We start from the raw sequence: 19,713 nt of genomic DNA, 5'->3' as shown, positions 1-19,713 counted from the left end.
GGACGACGCGAGCGGTCACACGTGTGCTTAACCTTCAAAACGTATACTTTTTGTAAATTTATTTAAGGAAGAGGAAGAGGTTTTTAGCACAAGGACGACGCGAGCGGTCACACGTGTGCTTAAACCTTTAAATATTTTTGTAAATTCTTTTTAATTAAACTATAAATATTGTATTATTAAATATATATTTTAAAATAAGTAGATATTTAAAAATAAGACAATAAAGAAAAATAAAATAAACAAAAAAAGAAATGGGAGAGGTTGAACGAACGTTGGGGACAGTATCAGCATAACGAGCGTTCGTTAGGTAAAGAACGAACGTTCGTTGGGGGATTTAAAGGACGAACGTTGGTAACTAAGGCTGAATGACGAACGCTCGTTGATAGAGGATGAACGAACGTTGTGAATGTAGGCTGAAGAACGAGCATTCGTTGGGTGATACGACGAACGTACGTTGAGTACAGGAAGGTAGATGACGAGCGTTCAGTGGATGATGTGACGAACGGACGCTGAGAAGAGGAGGCTAGTCTACGAGCGCTCGCTGGGGACGAGCGTTCGTTGGGTAGATGAGGTGGGATGATGTACGACGAGCGCTCGTTTGGACGAGCGTTCGTTGTGAAAATGAGGTTGGATGACAAACGACGAGCGCTCGTTTGGACGAGCGTTCGTTGGGAAGATGAGGCTGGATCATGAACGAATGACGAGCGCTCGTTGGGACGAGCGTTCACTGGTCAGATTAGGCTGGATGACGAACGAATGACGAGCGCTCGTTGGGACGAGCGTTCACTGGTCAGATTAGGCTGGATGACGAACGAATGACGAGCGCTCGTTTGGGACGAGCGTTCGCCGGGCAGATTAGGCTGGATGGCGAACGCTCGTTATGGACGAGCGTTCGTTTGGGACGAGCGTTCGTTGGGCAAATTAGGCTGGATGACGAACGAATGACGAGCGTTCGTTGGGCAGATTAGGCTGGATGACGAACGCTCGTTATGGACGAGCGTTCGTTTGGGACGAGCGTTCGTTGGGCAAATTAGGCTGGATGACGAACGAATGACAAGCGTTCGTTGGGCAGATTAGGCTGGATGACGAACGCTCGTTATGGACGAGCGTTCGTTTGGGACGAGCGTTCGTTGGGCAGATTAGGCTGGATGACGAACGAATGACGAGCGCTCGTTTGGGACGAGCGTTCGCTGGGCAGACTAGGCTGGATGACGAACGCTCGTTATGGACGAGCGTTCGTTTGGGATGATGAGGAGGGACGACGAACGCTCGTTATGGACGAGCGTTCGTTGGGAATGATGAGGAGGGATGACGAACGCTCGTTATGGACGAGCGTTCGTTGGGAATGATGAGGAGGGATGACGAACGCTCGTTATGGACGAGCGTTCGTTGGGAATGATGAGGAGGGATGACGAACGTTCGAAAAAGGCCAAAGCTTCCTGGACGTACGTTCATTTCTGGGCTTGGCCCAGTCCAATACTTCTAACCTAGAATTTCCTAGGGGTTCAGAGATTCATCCTCATTCTCACTCCTCACCCACTCAGACCCAACACCCTCCGTAAGCTCCCTTTCGTATCTCACACACTCTCCATGGACCCAAGTTTCTTTCTCTCTGACCAGGAAAACCCTAAATCTGGGAGGCACGCCGCTGCCACCTCGGCTGGAACCAGCCACCGCCACCTCTGCCAAGACCACGACTTGGCCTCGCCGGTGACAACCTGAACTCCTCGCTTCGAAATCGCCAATCCCAGGGACGGGTTTACCTCCCCGCGCCGCATCTCCGTCTATCTCTTCGGCCACCTCCCTCACAGCCCAGGCCGCCGGAACTCAACGCCGTAGCGCCATTAACAGCGGCCAAGCCCTGCTTCCCCACCTCCTTCGCATATGCACCACTATTCCTTCGAACCAGCCACCGCGCCACCACCCTTTATTAGTCTCGACGTTGCCAACGACACCACACTCCACCGGAGCTACCGCCGGTTGCGGCATTCAACCCTCTCTTTCCCCTCTCGTGAATGACGAAAACGCACTCCCTGGATGAACTCTTTCTGATTCTACCGAGACCAGCCGCTGCCGGTGAGGTTAAATGGGGTCCTTGCAACTTTCGAATGAGGAGAAAATGGCTTATGGCTTTGTATAATGCAGGTTGAGGATGATGGTGCTATGCGTGGGTTGGAATGGAGGTTCCAATGGAGGAATAAGGCGGTGACCGTGAGGCGTTGGTAGTGGCCGTGGGCAAATATGGATGATGGTTTATGAGTGGATGAGGGAATGAGGTTTGACAAAGCTTACGTATGTGCCCGTGATGATGGGTGGGAGTTTCAGCAGGTAATGGAGATGATCAAGTGTTGGACGTGAAGATTGATGACGGCCGTGGGTGTTAATGTGTCTTGTGGCAGTGGGTGAATATGGATGAAGGAAGTTGGAGGTTCAATGTTAAAAGAAGATGAAGATGGATGCTCAGAGGAAGAAGATAAACAAATGCTATAAGATTATAAAACAGGGAATATAGCAGACTTACCATAGCATAAACAAAATGGAATAAGCATCATGACCACACAGGGGAGCAAGAAGCTTACCTCTCGGAGCTCTAAGGCTGCTGCTAGCTACGAATATCCGGTGACTTTCTCTAGCTTTTCGTCTTCTCTGCCTGTGCCAATGGTGAGTCTGAATGATGATTCCCCAATGATCGTCCTCGTGTGCCCTTTTTCTTTTTTTCTCTCTCTCTGATCCAACCAAATTCCCCCTCCAAAATCTTGAAAATATTCCCTTGTAACCACCTGGTCTCCTCTGCTGAGACACGTCTCCTATCCCATTTCCCACGTTTTCTCCCTTTTTTCTATTTTTTTACTTTTTCCAATTTTATTTTATTTATTTTTTACTTTATTTTTAATTTTAATTTTATTTTTCAATTTTTTAATTATTTTGATTAATTAACACTATTAAAACAAATTGAAAATAAGAAATAAAATAGAAAAAATTAAAAGCAAAAAACTAAATACATAAAAATAGAATAAAACAAAAAGGTAAATAAAAATAAAATAAAATAAAAAACCATAAAAACACATTTTTTTTCAACCCGGACAAAATTTGGTGTTGACAGCTGCCCCTCTTTACTTAGATATTACTAAATAATATGAAAATTTAATCTTTTCGTATTATTTAAGTAAAGCTAAGTAAAGATAAAGACACTAATTTTGTCCGGGTTTCAATCCTGAAAGAAAACGAACAAAACAATTCAAGTCACGGTGCCAAATGACCAATGTCAAGTAATAACAAAAACTAAAACCTGGATTTGACCATTGCCTCGCAGAGGGCCAAACTCACAGAACAGAAATTTAAATCTGACCATTGCCATGCAGAGGGTCAATAACAGAAAATTAAAACCTGGATTTGACCATTGCCTCGCAGAGGGCCAAACTCACAGAACAGAAATTTAAATCTGACCATTGCCATGCAGAGGGTCGATAACAGAAAATTAAAACCTGGATTTGACCATTGCCTCGCAGAGGGCCAAACTCACAGAACAGAAATTTAAATCCGACCATTGCCATGCAGAGGGTCGATAACAGAAAATTAAAACCTGGATTTGACCATTGCCTCGCAGAGGGCCAAACTCACAGAACAGAAATTTAAATCTGACCATTGCCATGCAGAGGGTCGATAACAGAAAATTAAAACCTGGATTTGACCATTGCCTCGCAGAGGGCCAAACTCACAGAACAGAAATTTAAATCCGACCATTACCATGCAGAGGGTCGATAACAGAAAATTAAAACCTTGATTTGTAGCTTTGAAAAGTTGATAAATGCCAAGTTAAACACGAAGATTTTGCAAACAATTCTCTTCGCTTACTCTGAGATGATGTTATGTCATGATGATGCATGAATGCATAGACACATGAGACTTTCATTTTGTTCTTTTCTTTTGTTCTCGCTTTTCATCATTTTTTTTTTTTTTTTTTTTTTTTTTTTTTTTTTTTTTTTTGAAATTCCATGCTTGGAATCCATTGTTAATATTGTCATCAAACACAATGTACGTTCAAAACGCATTCCTAAAAACAACGTTGATAGGTATAGAACCCTTTGACGAGCAGAAAATGTAACCCTGAGTTAAAATTCTTTTTATCGCTTTTTGCAATCCAAATTAACTTGAACCCTGTAGAAAGTGGAAGAATGGTTATGAAAAGCAAATGAATAATGATTAACGCATGTGTGTCCCTCCTTTGGGGAAAAGTGCTATTAACATGTTGTGCTCCCATACTGCCCCAGTTTTGCACAATGGAAAAGTAAAAAGATTTGGGTATGAAGGATTCCCCCAAATTGGATGATCTTCGATTGACAGGGAGACGTTTTTTTTTTTTTTTTTTTTTTTTTTTTTTTTTTTTTTTTGAAAATAACACTGAATTATGTCGTTCACCACATCATTTTGTTTCAAAGTCAAATTCATGAGAAAGATTAGGACCAACAGTCCTTAGTCAGTGTGGACTTTTATGGGCTTGTACCGTGGCTAGAGGACAAAGGGTTTTGAAAGAAAGGATAATAAAGGCCCAAATAATTTGTTTGACGGTTAAAATCTTCAGACAAGAATCATTTGCAAGGTGTCCCGTCAACTGTCCTTAGGGATTTGAATTTCAAGCATATTTATTGTTGTTTTTCTTTCTTTCCCTTTGGATCATTCTTTTCGTTGCCCCTGTTGTGGTCTTTTATGATATTTCCCCTTTCATTCATTTTTTCTCAACTTTGGATGCTTGTGATGTACCCTTTCAAATTGACGTCGACATGCTAATGATTCTTGTCTAGGGTGATGAAAACAATTATGAATTTTGGCTCAAAAGGGGTGCAATTGGATGAACTACTTTTGACGATTGGATAACGAAAAACGGCCGCACGTCATTCCGAATCTTGTTTGTCTGACTTTCTCTTGAATTTAAACCTGAAACGAAACTATGTAGTGCCTGACACCTCAACTTTTTTTTTTTTTTTTTTTTTTTTTTTTTTTTTATATCTCCCTAATCAACGGATTATCGGTGATATGTAACATGATGAAAACTGCCCCAATATTAGGCATATGGCGAAATCTTTCGTCTTATGGGAAACGAAAAAATTAGGATTCAAATAATGTGAATGCAGATGCTTTATCAAGAAAAGAACACCAGTTACACCCAAAACCTTGAATCAGGGAAGTATTCACCAACGGTATTTTTCAAAACTGTTTTCGAAAATACTATGTCTTTGACAACTTTATTAACAACAAACTCAACATGTAACCCCTTTTTTTCGTTTTTCCTTTCCGACATCCTCCAGGACCGAGCTCGCCAACCTGATATACCTGTGATGCTTTTATCAACACGCGTTTACTTATTTTCATTTTCATTTTCACTTGACTACTTAACAGCTCAGCGTGACATGCAATATTTCAGATGGAATGCAAACAACCAAAATATGAATGAAATCACGTGAAATTTATTTATTGAATAAAACACAGAGTACAATAAGCGTTGAAGATAATATCAACATCCCTTTAATAGCAACCACTATCACGGAATCATCATGCGTAAAACTTTTTTACTGCATCAGAATTAACTGGCAATGGTAACTCCTCTCCGTCCATTCTCGTGAGAATTAGTGCCCCACCAGAAAATGCTTTCTTCACTACAAATGGCCCTTCATAATTTGGAGTCCATTTGCCTCTATGATCCTTTTGTATAGGTAGGATCTTCTTCAACACCAGCTCACCTTCATGAAATTCTCTTGGATGTACCTTTTTGTCAAATGCCTTCTTCATTCTTCTTTGGTACAATTGTCCATGGCATACTGCTGTTAGTCTCTTTTCATCAATGAGATTGAGCTGGTCGAAACGAGCTTGAACCCACTCCGCCTCTTCTAATTGGGTTTCCATTAAAACTCGTAAGGACGGAATTTCCACTTCAAACGGAAGTACTGCCTCCATTCCATATACAAGCGAGAAAGGAGTTGCCCCAGTCGATGTTCGTACCGAAGTGCGATAACCATGTAAAGCAAAAGGAAGCATTTCATGCCAATCCTTATACGTGACCACCATTTTCTGCACAATCTTCTTGATATTTTTGTTAGCAGCCTCTACTGCCCCATTCATCTTTGGACGATAAGGAGAAGAATTAAGATGATGAATTTTGAACTCCTCACATAACTCTGTCATCATCTGGTTGTTCAAATTAGTGGCATTATCAGTGATGATCCTGTTAGGGAGTCCGTATCTGCAAATCAACTCCCTTTTTATGAACTTGGTCACCACCTTTCTAGTCACATTAGCATAAGAAGCAGCCTCAACCCACTTGGTGAAGTAGTCGATTGCGACTAATATGAAACGGTGTCCATTTGACGCCTTTGGCTCTATAGCTCCGATGACATCTATTCCCCACATCGAAAAGGGCCAGGGTGCAGACAACACGTTCAAAGTCGTGGGTGGAACGTTGATATTACTTGCGTATACCTGGCATTTCTCACACTTTCTCACATGTGTACAGCAATCATTTTCCATAGTCAACCAAAAATACCCCGCTCTCAGTATCTTCCTGGCCATTGAGTGCCCATTCATGTGCGTGCCAAATGTACCCTCGTGTACTTCTTTTAGTATCAGGTCGGCTTCTTTTGCATCTACGCATCTAAGGAGAACCATGTCATGATTCCTCTTATATAGAATATCCCCACTCAAAATGAAACTGCCAACCAACCTCCTTAGCGCCCTTTTGTCGTTTTCTGATGCCTTTTCTGGATATTCTCGGGTCTTAAGATAATGCTTGATATCAAAGTACCAAGGTTTACCATCTACCTCCTCTTCAATGAAATGACAATACGCTGGTTTCGCATGACTCTTCATTTCAATCATTGGCAATTCTGCATCTTGATCCACTTCAAACATCGATGACAAGGTAGCCAATGCGTCTGCTAATTGATTATCTTCTCTCGGTATATGATTAAACGTGATGGAATCGAAATACTCAATTAATCCCCTGATGTAAGCTTGGTATGGAATTAATTTAGTATCCCTAGTCTCCCATTCTCCCTTCAATTGATGGATGACCAAAGCTGAATCTCCATATACATCCAGAATTTTTGCTTTAGACTCTATAGCTGCTCGAATTCCCATGGCACAGGCTTCATATTCTGCGATATTATTCGTGCAATTAAAACACAACCTTGCCGTCATTGGAATGTATTGATTCTTAGGAGAGATAAGCACTGCCCCTATTCCATGCCCCATTACATTCGAAGCCCCATCGAATAATACCGTCCACGCTTTTTCATCTTTGTCCTCTTTATTCTCAGCAAATAAAGCCATGATATCTTCATCAGGAAATTCAGGTTGCATTGGCTGATAATCACTAATGGGTTGATGGGCTAAATATTCCGCTAAAGCGCTACCCTTGATAGATTTCTGAGTAACATATACAATGTCGTACTCTGACAATAGCATCTGCCATCGAGCTATCCTTCCAGTGAGAGCAGGCTTTTCGAAAATATATTTGATAGGATCCATCTTGGATATCAACCAAGTAGAGTGGCTCAACATGTATTGCCTTAGACGATGAGTAGCCCACGCCAGTGCACAACAAGTTCGCTCTAACGACGAATATCGTTGTTCGCAATCTGTGAATCTTTTGCTCAAGTAATATATAGCATGCTCTCTTTTCCCATCTTCATCATGCTGACCCAATACACAACCCATTGAATTATCCAATACGGTCAAATACAAAATGAGCGGTCTTCCTGGCATAGGTGGACGCAATACAGGAGGGTCTTGCAGATATTGTTTGACCTTTTCAAAAGCAACTTGACAATCTTCATTCCAGACCACGGCCTGGTTTTTCCGTAGTAACTTGAACATTGGTTCACAAGTATCAGTTAATTGGGAGATGAACCTAGCAATGTAATTCAATCTTCCCAAAAACCCTCGAACCTCCTTTTCTGTTCTGGGCGCAGGCATTTCCGTTATCGCTTTTACTTTGTCTGGATCAACTTCTATCCCTCTTTGACTAACAATGAAGCCCAACAATTTTCCAGACTTTACTCCAAACGTGCATTTGGCAGGATTTAATCTGAGTTTATACTTTCTCAGTCTCTCAAATAATTTCCTTAAATTGAAAATATGCTCCTCTTCTGATTCCGATTTTGCAATCATGTCATCCACATAAACTTCAATTTCCTTATGCATCATATCATGAAAAAGTGTCACCATTGCCCTTTGGTATGTTGCCCCAGCATTCTTGAGTCCGAAAGACATAACCTTATAGCAGAATGTTCCCCATAACGTGATAAAGGTCGTTTTTTCCATATCTTCCGGTGCCATTTTAATTTGATTGTATCCCGAGAATCCATCCATGAACGAAAACAACGAAAATTTGGCCGTATTATCAACCAGAGTATCGATGTGTGGTAACGGGAAATTATCTTTCGGACTTGCACGATTTAAATCACGATAGTCAACACACATTCGAACCTTCCCATCCTTCTTAGGCACTGGTACAACATTCGCTACCCATTGTGGGTATCTTGCCACGGCCAAAAATCCTGCGTCAAATTGCTTTTGGACCTCCTCTTTAATTTTTAGTGACATTTCCGGCTTCATTCTTCTCAATTTTTGCTTGACTGGAGGGCATTCTGGCTTGAGTGGGAGCTTATGCTGCACAATATCGGTATCCAGACCCGGCATGTCATTGTAAGACCATGCGAACACATCTTTAAACTCCTTCAATAGGGCACGCAATCTTTCCCTCACTTCCGTTTTCATACTAGTACCGATTTTCACTTCCTTTATCTCATCCTTCTCTCCCAAGTTAAGTATTTCAATCTCCTCCTGATGGGGTTTTATCTCCTTAGATTCTTGTTCCACTAATCTCAACAGTTCTGGAGAGGGTTCCACATCATCTTCGAAATCATCTTCCGTATTATTGATAGGGTGCTCAAAATTAGGAACATTGATATCATTATTTTCAAAACAATCATTGTCACATCTGCATCATTTAAATTTATGAAAAAGTATAAATAAATAAGATAAACAAAAAATGCCAAATGATGATGAAATGCAACTTTATTGTCACGCTGAGTGAAAAGTAAAAAGAATCAATCCGCAAAACTTTAGTTCTAAAGCCCCAATCGAAACTATGAGCTTAATTAAAACTATTACATTTTGTTCACATTAAGCATCACAGGTAGATCCAATGTTTCCCAATTGTTGAGTTGGGTATCAGGGGAGCAAGCCCACACAAAGCTCAAACTTTGAGGCCCTTCTTCATCCTCCACAGCTGCTATTTGGTCAGCATTGATCCACCCAGCACTGCGGAAGCTTTCCTTGATGTCAACAATGTGAATTTTGCTCTCTTTGGGCCCTCGTCTTTCTGCACGTGCCAAACTGCGCTCTTTTCTTTCTTCAATCATCCTTTTCCTGTCTTCCTTGGTAGGTTTGTACCCCAAGCCATATCTGTTCTTATTTTCAACGATCTCCAGAGGGAATGCTCGCCCCTGCCGATATTTGCCCAAACCTTCCCCATATATATAGCCCTCTCTTAGCATAATCTTGGCCATCATAATAGAAGCACATGATAGGCGAGGATTTACTGGAAACGGTTCCACACAAGCATTTCCCACAATTTCCAATGATTGGAAGGCTGTCTCGAGAGCTTCTTCAGCCGCCTCGATGTAGCGCGTGGATGATGGTCCACTCACCAAAAGATCCTCTTCTCCTGATACTATCACCAGCTTATCTCCTATCACATACTTCAACTTCTGGTGTAGTGTAGAAGGCACAACTCCCGCCGAATGAATCCATGGGCGTCCCAACAGACAACTATAAGCTGGCAGGATATCCATAACCTGGAATGTTATTTGAAAAACGCATGGGCCAACTTGCATTGGTAAATCCACTTCTCCCATCACTTCTCTTTTACTGCCATCAAACGCCCTCACAATCATTGAACTCGGCCTCATATGCATTCCTTCGCAAGGTAGCTTTTCCAGAGTTGCTTTCGGCATAACATTCAAGGAGGACCCATTGTCCACTAAAACACGCGCTATAACATGATCCAGGCATTTCACAGAGACGTGAAGAGCCTTGTTATGCCCTCTTCCTTCAGCAGGTATCTCTTCATCCGTAAAGGTGAGATAATTATTAGCAACAATATTGCCAACAATACCCTCGAATTTATTCAATGAAATACCTTGCTCCACGTGAGCCTCACTGAGTATCTTCATTAGCAACTTTCTGTGTGATGCCGAATGCATGAGCAAGTCTAACAAGGATATGCGAGCAGGCATACGGTTTAACTGTTCCACCACCTTATATTCGCTTTGTTGTATGAATTTTAAAAATTCACAAGCCTCCTCTTCAGAAACCTCTCTCTTCTCTTCCTTGTCGGGGATTTCCTCTGTCTGTGCCCCCTTCCCCTTTAAGAATTCTTTTGCTTTCGCGGCTATCGTTGCTTCATTATCATTAACCCTTTCTCGTGCCAACTCAGGTGATGTGAAAATTCGACCACTCCTAGTCATTCCCCCTATCCCTGATATGTTTTTGACGACAGGGTCAACGCTTTGCGTTTCGCCTGACGCATACGTCCCATATCTCCATGGGACGGCTTTTTCGTTCTTGTAAGGAAAAGGGGCTGGTACATGGATAACCACAGGCGACCTTCCTTGAGTTGGTGGAATGGAGGTAGTCTTAGTGAAACGGATCACCAATGGTTCTGGTACAATCATGCCGGATTCATCACCAGTTTGTGCAAATACATCACCCTCTTCCCTCTTGTAGCATACCTGCATCAGACCACGATCTAGCAGGTCTTGCAGAATTTCTTCAAATTCAACACACTCCTCAATAGAGTGCTCAGCCTCTGGGTGGAGCGCGCATGCCATACTCTCATCATAATCACCCTTCAAGATACCCACTTTCAGCAACGCCTCCAAGATAAACCTCCTAGAGCTCTTAACTTCTTTCACATTTCTCACCAGCTCATGTTCTTTCACTTCGACAGCATTCGTCGAAGCACTTCCATGCCCAGATAAAGGATTGGACTCGACACTAGGTTTATCCTCTTGGAACTTTAACCACCCAGAATCAATTAGAGTCTGCACTTTATGCTTGAAAGCCAGACACCTCTCAGTGGAATGACCAGCAGCCCCTCCATGATAACTACACTTTGCCTCTGCATCATAGCCTCTTGGGTATGGAGGCTGCAAAGGCTTCAGGGGACAAACGACAACTAGCCCTTGTTTGATAAGCTGAGGCAATAATTCCGTATAAGTTGTAGGAATTGGAGTAAAGTTAACATAATTTCTTTCCTGGTTCCTTCTTGGATAAGCATTTGGACCCACATTCATATTGGAAACTACATTTGCCCCTCCCCTCCAATTATTCGTCGGGATGTATTGTGGTTGATAGTATCCCGGTTGTTGTTGGGGCCTAATTTGATGACCAAATGACGCGTTAGCTGCATGTGGATGTTGACCCCAGTATGGTCGATAGTTATGGGTGGGAGCTTGACCTCTCCACACGGGGGTTGCAGATGTTGCATGCACATCTCCCTCCTTTCTTTTCCCTGAGTTGAAATTGGGTTTTTTGGAGTTTGCACCCGCCGACGAGCCATATGCAATCTTCCCATTCTTCAACCCGATCTCTATCCGCTCACCTATCACGATGATATCGGCAAAATTTGAAGATACATTTCCCACCATATGTTCATAGAATGGTGGTTGGAGCGTATTTACAAACATTGCCACCATTTCTCTATCGTACAAAGGTGGCTCAACTTGTGCAGCCAATTCCCTCCACCGCTGAGCATACTCCTTAAAACTTTCGTTGTCTTTCTTAGACATGTTTTGTAGCTGTAAACGATCAGGCGCCACATGTGTATTGTATATATACTGCTTCACAAAAGCATCAGCCAAGTCCGCCCAACAACGAATTCGAGCCGGCTCCAAATGGGTATACCAATTTAATGCCACTCCAGCCAAACTATCTTGAAAAACATGAATGAGCAGCTGCTCATCATAAGCATATGCAGCCATCTTTCTGCAAAACATGGTTAGATGGCTCTTAGGGCAAGTGTTACCCCTATATTTTTCAAATTCCGGCGCCTTGAACTTAGGCGGGATTTTCAAGCCCGGAACCAAACTCAATCGGGCCGCATCTCCAAACCCGTAGCTCTCAACCCCCTCAACAGCTCTCAACCTCGCCTCCAGACTTTCCAACCTACCCGTAGCTCCAACGAGGCTACCGAATCCCCCAACCACCGTGGCGTGTGGTGCAGCTTCGGCTGAAAAATCCTCCCTAGCAACCACAGGCGGTACTGGGGTCACCCGAATTCCATCAGTGGTGTTGGTCTCATTCATTCCCGTGCCCACCATGGGAGCCGACACTAAGACAGGTCCCTGAGTGCCGATTGGTGGTATGTTGACAGTCGCGGGGAATGAGAATGAAGCGTGCTCAGCTTCTGAGTACTCTCCTACAGGAGGAGTGTAACCCGTAGGTAAACCATACAGTGGGAAAGGAACAGATTGGCTCGCAGCGTTGAACATTGGGGGATAAGGGTGAGCATTCCCCTCAACATGCGCAGATGAAGACTCTCCAGTAGTCTTCAGGGCTTCGAGAGCCGCCAAAATCTGGGCCATTTGATCCTTCAACTGGCTGACATCGGCCTTAATAGATTCGTGTGACTGCTCCCAATTCTCCATGACCTTCGAGTTAGCTCTGGTCCTGTACGGATGTCGTGGAAAATTTGCCGTTGTTTTCTCACTTGTACTGCTGTTTATTTTTTATTAAATTAAATTAAATAAGGATGAAAAATGCAAAACAAAAGAAAACATGATGCATGCTAGTGATAAGTGGAAATCACAGGATAACGATGACAATACTGATGGAAAATTAACACAAGCCGATACCAAACAAACATCCCTTATCTTTCATTTAAAGAAAATTTGATCCATTACATCGTCTAAGTAACAAAACATATAATTCCGATGTACATCAATCCCGCGCCCGGGCAATGAAAGATTTCATCTCTCCCACCAACCATTTACAATGATTAATAAACAATTCTATTTCCACTGGTGAGTTACAAAAATGAGTGCTTGCTTCAGCATTCGACACCATCCTGGGGATGTCTTCAATTGCCCCGTTTGCCAAAGCAGCCAACTGAGAGAATCTTTCCTTCCAGTGCTTTACAGCCATTTCTTGCTCGGCGATGTGCTCTTCCATTCGCTTTATCAAGGCCTGATGCCTTTCTTCAAAATCTATCGACCTCCATCGCTCCTCCTGTTCCTCGATATATTCCTCCATTTGTTTTATCAGAGTTCGATGCTCTTCCTCTGCTTCCGTTAGCTTCCAACGCTCCCTATTCATATCCGCCTCAAACGACATGGCCATCTCTTTCATCTCATGTCCCGCTTTTTCTATCTGAATCTGCGCTTCTCTTAATCTCTTTAGGGCTTCTCGTTTATCTCTTTTGGCTTCTTCGTAGAGGTGTTTCCACTCCTTTCCCTCTTCTAAAGCCACCTTCTTCTCATTTACCCTCATGGATAATTCCTTACTCGCGGCAGCTAGATCCTGTTTCACTCGAAATGTGTAATCCCTCTCAGCCTTCTGGCTTTTGACAAGGTTTTCATAAGCCCGCGACTTTTCTTCATTATCATTTCTCATATCCACAAGATCATTACGCGCTCTTTGTAATTCATTCTCCAACCTAGCATTCCTAAATTTCAATTTCTCCATCTCAGCTTTTAGTTGTTGCACCTCTTCACTTTCAGGAGCTTGGGATGGTCCTTCACTAGGTGATTGATCCTTGATTGGCTTGAAAGGCAACTTGACTATTTTCACTCTCTCCAGAATCCAGGTGTGATAACTAACCCTGCTATCCACTACTCCATCCCTCAAGTCCTTCTCTGCTCGAACAACATTTTCCCAGGCGCTTTTAACCTTTCTTAACAATTCGATGAAATGCCCGTCTTCGTAATAAATGAATAGGGTAGCAAGGTAATCTGATGAAGGTGCCCCTTTTATAGGATGCCCAAATTGTCTTTGCACCAGAAGAGGGTTGTAATTTATACAGTACCGGGCACCTATAAGAGGTACATTAGGAAAACTACCACAATGTTGTATAGCCAGTTTATTTCCGAACCAAGGAAGGCGCCATTTTATACTTCTTTCGCTCAAGCCGGCAAGGAATCGGGCCCAATCGTTTCCTCCTTTACCTTTAAGCCCTTGGTGTGACAAATTCTCCGATAGACTCTTAACGTCGACCATCTCTTTAAACACGCGCGTTGTCATCCATGTATACAACGCCGGTAAGCAACAAAGAATCTTCTTTCCCTTTCTCTCATGGCAAAAACTTAAAGTCCCATAAACATCCGCAAGAACTGCTGTTACAGGATTCTCTGATCTGGTTTTACTCGCCACGAAGACGTCTATCGCGGTGTAATCCACAAATTCTTCTATTTTGGGAAACAAGACAATGCCGTATATGGTGAGGGCTAATACATCTATGAAAGTTTCCCAATCTTCTTTATCAGCCAGATGATGTAAATACTGCTCTAGATATCCCTGTGATAACCCATGCACTTGATTCCTCATCATCATCCTGTTTTCAAGCTCCTTGGGATGTAATTTCATGATGGTAGCAACAGTGGGTATAGAGGCATGATGCTCTAAATGTTGGTAGGGAGTGGTGCCCTCCAATGGTAAACCCAAGATATGCTCGAACTCCTCTATGGTTGGCGCCAACTGAAAGTCTTGAAATGTGAAACATCGAAGCGGAGAATCATAATATTGTGCCAAGGCTGTGATAGCGGGTATTTGTACTTCAACCTCCATTAAATTCAACAAATTTCCATATCTTCTCTGAAAGGTTTCTCTTTTTATCGTCTTAAGCCTTTTGCCCAAGTTTATCAGCCCGGTCAAGTTTCCCACATGAGTCCTTAGACTATACTTCTTTCTTAAGTCGGAAGAGTCGGTGTGCTGTGTAGCATCGGATCTTGTGTTAACATCCATCTCGTATGAAGTCAAGTAGGTACCTGTGATTTCCCTTAAAATTAACATGTTACTAAATGATGTATGAATATGATGCATGATAATAAAATTACATGACAAAACAAAACACATGCATGGTATGAAATGTAATATCATAAAAAAAACGAACAGCGTGAGGGTTACAGAAGCATATATTCCTCCCATCGTGCCCTACCAAAGGTTCATTGCTTTGAGTTCAAGGTCAAGTATATGCAATCTCACAAGGGTAGTTCCCTGAACCTAAAGGTCAAAGGTCACTAGAGCTATGGCCCCCTTCATAGCATTTCCACAACAGTCGAGTAATCAACTAGGTGTGAAAACACATATGAAGAGAACAGACTCTAGCTGGAGTTCTCACGATAGCCAAACAGGAAGTACATCCCAGAGTGACACCGCTACACAACTCCTCTAATTCTAAGCTACGCTCAGACCCGGGTATAGGGCCCCACTCATGATATGCCAAAAGTGTGTGTGTGAAGGGAGGAAATTATGCACACCCAAACCCTCACCTGCAAAACAACCAGAAAAATTCCCAGGCAGATATAAACATATTGTCTACCCTAGGGTTCAATATTCCACAGTTATTGCAGTTATTCCAAATATCATACATAGATAGAGAAAAGGGAAAGAAAAACACAAAGCAAAACCACACCAAATTCGTGCATCTAATTAAATGGCTCGACTCTCTAAAGTCCCCAGTGAAGTCGCCATCTGTCGCAACCGGAATCGCGACGGGACGATGATCCAAAAAAGAAACGGGTTTTAAAAAGAGATTTTGGAGTCGCCACCATAGTTTATTATGGAAAACTATGGAAAAACCTCAAAATGATAAAGCACGGTCCACGAAAACCATATTCTGGGTTCGGGAGTCGGTTACGTGTAGGGAAGGTATTAGCACCCTACAACGCCTGCCCTAAGGCAGTACCTTTAACTAAATGCACGAATATGATGTGGTTTTTCAAAATGTTTAATTATCCCCTAAAATAAGATTCCAAATAAACAAAACATATTTTTTAGTTTTTTGGGCCCGACAAGGATTGACCTTGCTCCTACGTATTCTCATTCAAAATGAGAAATCAGGGTTACGTAGTTCTAGCTAAAAGATTGTTTGTTGTTTGGAAAAGCAGATGTTTTTAATTTTTGGAGATTTTATATTTTTAATATTTTCGAGAAAAAGAAGGTAACGAGTACTAGGCCGACGCGAACGGTCGCACGAGTACTCATTCCTTTAAAATGATATTTAAATAATTTTAATTATTTTTGAAAAGAGAGATAACGATATTAAGCACTAGGCCGATGCGAACGATCACACGAGCACTCATACCGTTATTTACTTATTTAGGAAGACTTGAGAGTATTGAGTGCTAGGCTGATGCGGACGATCGCACGAGCACTCATACCGTTATTTACTTATTTAGGAAGATTTGAGAGTATTGAGTGCTAGGCTGATGCGGACGATCGCACGAGCACTCCTACCCTCGTTTAATATTACATAAATAAGAGAGAAAGGTATTGAACACTAGGACGATGCGAGCGATCACACGAGTGTTCAACCTTCAAAACATATTTTTGAAATTTTATTTAAGAAGAAGAAAAGGTTTTTAGCACAAGGACGACGCGAGCGGTCACACGTGTGCTTAACCTTCAAAACGTATACTTTTTGTAAATTTATTTAAGGAAGAGGAAGAGGTTTTTAGCACAAGGACGACGCGAGCGGTCACACGTGTGCTTAAACCTTTAAATATTTTTGTAAATTCTTTTTAATTAAACTATAAATATTGTATTATTAAATATATATTTTAAAATAAGTAGATATTTAAAAATAAGACAATAAAGAAAAATAAAATAAACAAAAAAAGAAATGGGAGAGGTTGAACGAACGTTGGGGACAGTATCAGCATAACGAGCGTTCGTTAGGTAAAGAACGAACGTTCGTTGGGGGATTTAAAGGACGAACGTTGGTAACTAAGGCTGAATGACGAACGCTCGTTGATAGAGGATGAACGAACGTTGTGAATGTAGGCTGAAGAACGAGCATTCGTTGGGTGATACGACGAACGTACGTTGAGTACAGGAAGGTAGATGACGAGCGTTCAGTGGATGATGTGACGAACGGACGCTGAGAAGAGGAGGCTAGTCTACGAGCGCTCGCTGGGGACGAGCGTTCGTTGGGTAGATGAGGTGGGATGATGTACGACGAGCGCTCGTTTGGACGAGCGTTCGTTGTGAAAATGAGGTTGGATGACAAACGACGAGCGCTCGTTTGGACGAGCGTTCGTTGGGAAGATGAGGCTGGATCATGAACGAATGACGAGCGCTCGTTGGGACGAGCGTTCACTGGTCAGATTAGGCTGGATGACGAACGAATGACGAGCGCTCGTTGGGACGAGCGTTCACTGGTCAGATTAGGCTGGATGACGAACGAATGACGAGCGCTCGTTTGGGACGAGCGTTCGCCGGGCAGATTAGGCTGGATGGCGAACGCTCGTTATGGACGAGCGTTCGTTTGGGACGAGCGTTCGTTGGGCAAATTAGGCTGGATGACGAACGAATGACGAGCGTTCGTTGGGCAGATTAGGCTGGATGACGAACGCTCGTTATGGACGAGCGTTCGTTTGGGACGAGCGTTCGTTGGGCAAATTAGGCTGGATGACGAACGAATGACAAGCGTTCGTTGGGCAGATTAGGCTGGATGACGAACGCTCGTTATGGACGAGCGTTCGTTTGGGACGAGCGTTCGTTGGGCAGATTAGGCTGGATGACGAACGAATGACGAGCGCTCGTTTGGGACGAGCGTTCGCTGGGCAGACTAGGCTGGATGACGAACGCTCGTTATGGACGAGCGTTCGTTTGGGATGATGAGGAGGGACGACGAACGCTCGTTATGGACGAGCGTTCGTTGGGAATGATGAGGAGGGATGACGAACGCTCGTTATGGACGAGCGTTCGTTGGGAATGATGAGGAGGGATGACGAACGCTCGTTATGGACGAGCGTTCGTTGGGAATGATGAGGAGGGATGACGAACGTTCGAAAAAGGCCAAAGCTTCCTGGACGTACGTTCATTTCTGGGCTTGGCCCAGTCCAATGCTTCTAACCTAGAATTTCCTAGGGGTTCAGAGATTCATCCTCATTCTCACTCCTCACCCACTCAGACCCAACACCCTCCGTAAGCTCCCTTTCGTATCTCACACACTCTCCATGGACCCAAGTTTCTTTCTCTCTGACCAGGAAAACCCTAAATCTGGGAGGCACGCCGCTGCCACCTCGGCTGGAACCAGCCACCGCCACCTCTGCCAAGACCACGACTTGGCCTCGCCGGTGACAACCTGAACTCCTCGCTTCGAAATCGCCAATCCCAGGGACGGGTTTACCTCCCCGCGCCGCATCTCCGTCTATCTCTTCGGCCACCTCCCTCACAGCCCAGGCCGCCGGAACTCAACGCCGTAGCGCCATTAACAGCGGCCAAGCCCTGCTTCCCCACCTCCTTCGCATATGCACCACTATTCCTTCGAACCAGCCACCGCGCCACCACCCTTTATTAGTCTCGACGTTGCCAACGACACCACACTCCACCGGAGCTACCGCCGGTTGCGGCATTCAACCCTCTCTTTCCCCTCTCGTGAATGACGAAAACGCACTCCCTGGATGAACTCTTTCTGATTCTACCGAGACCAGCCGCTGCCGGTGAGGTTAAATGGGGTCCTTGCAACTTTCGAATGAGGAGAAAATGGCTTATGGCTTTGTATAATGCAGGTTGAGGATGATGGTGCTATGCGTGGGTTGGAATGGAGGTTCCAATGGAGGAATAAGGCGGTGACCGTGAGGCGTTGGTAGTGGCCGTGGGCAAATATGGATGATGGTTTATGAGTGGATGAGGGAATGAGGTTTGACAAAGCTTACGTATGTGCCCGTGATGATGGGTGGGAGTTTCAGCAGGTAATGGAGATGATCAAGTGTTGGACGTGAAGATTGATGACGGCCGTGGGTGTTAATGTGTCTTGTGGCAGTGGGTGAATATGGATGAAGGAAGTTGGAGGTTCAATGTTAAAAGAAGATGAAGATGGATGCTCAGAGGAAGAAGATAAACAAATGCTATAAGATTATAAAACAGGGAATATAGCAGACTTACCATAGCATAAACAAAATGGAATAAGCATCATGACCACACAGGGGAGCAAGAAGCTTACCTCTCGGAGCTCTAAGGCTGCTGCTAGCTACGAATATCCGGTGACTTTCTCTAGCTTTTCGTCTTCTCTGCCTGTGCCAATGGTGAGTCTGAATGATGATTCCCCAATGATCGTCCTCGTGTGCCCTTTTTCTTTTTTTCTCTCTCTCTGATCCAACCAAATTCCCCCTCCAAAATCTTGAAAATATTCCCTTGTAACCACCTGGTCTCCTCTGCTGAGACACGTCTCCTATCCCATTTCCCACGTTTTCTCCCTTTTTTCTATTTTTTTACTTTTTCCAATTTTATTTTATTTATTTTTTACTTTATTTTTAATTTTAATTTTATTTTTCAATTTTTTAATTATTTTGATTAATTAACACTATTAAAACAAATTGAAAATAAGAAATAAAATAGAAAAAATTAAAAGCAAAAAACTAAATACATAAAAATAGAATAAAACAAAAAGGTAAATAAAAATAAAATAAAATAAAAAACCATAAAAACACA

The 19,713-nt window shown here is 43.1% G+C and overlaps 1 protein-coding gene across 1 annotated transcript; it reads right to left on the bottom strand.

The window, feature by feature from the left end:
- Nucleotides 1-5,550: 5,550 nt before the first annotated feature.
- LOC148194358 (uncharacterized) lies at nt 5,551-18,424 on the bottom strand. The gene is made up of 3 exons (XM_088097200.1): nt 18,232-18,424; nt 9,180-12,289; nt 5,551-8,946 (listed from the first exon to the last, which is right to left on the bottom strand). Exons 1-3 carry the CDS (start codon nt 18,422-18,424, stop codon nt 5,551-5,553), a joined length of 6,699 nt encoding a protein of 2,232 aa, XP_087953326.1.
- Nucleotides 18,425-19,713: the final 1,289 nt, after the last annotated feature.

This window comes from Vigna umbellata, chromosome 8 (genome assembly GCF_029865625.1).
Source record: "Vigna umbellata cultivar VRB3 chromosome 8, Vumbellata_1.0, whole genome shotgun sequence".
NCBI lineage: Eukaryota > Viridiplantae > Streptophyta > Magnoliopsida > Fabales > Fabaceae > Vigna > Vigna umbellata.
This window is presented reverse-complemented; position numbering and strand designations above follow the sequence as displayed.

Bases quoted from the DNA above. Each gene is read 5' to 3' on its own strand.
- LOC148194358 (XM_088097200.1), bottom strand. From the start codon at position 18,424: ATGCGGCGCGGGGAGGTAAACCCGTCCCTGGGATTGGCGATTTCGAAG. The intron at 12,290-18,231 runs GTGTGTGAGATA...AGGATTTTTCAG, and splicing joins GAAACTTGGGTCCATGGAGA to CCGAAGCTGCACCACACGCC. The intron at 8,947-9,179 runs GTGAACAAAATG...GTTCCTAATTTT, and splicing joins ATCTACCTGTGATGCTTAAT to GAGCACCCTATCAATAATAC.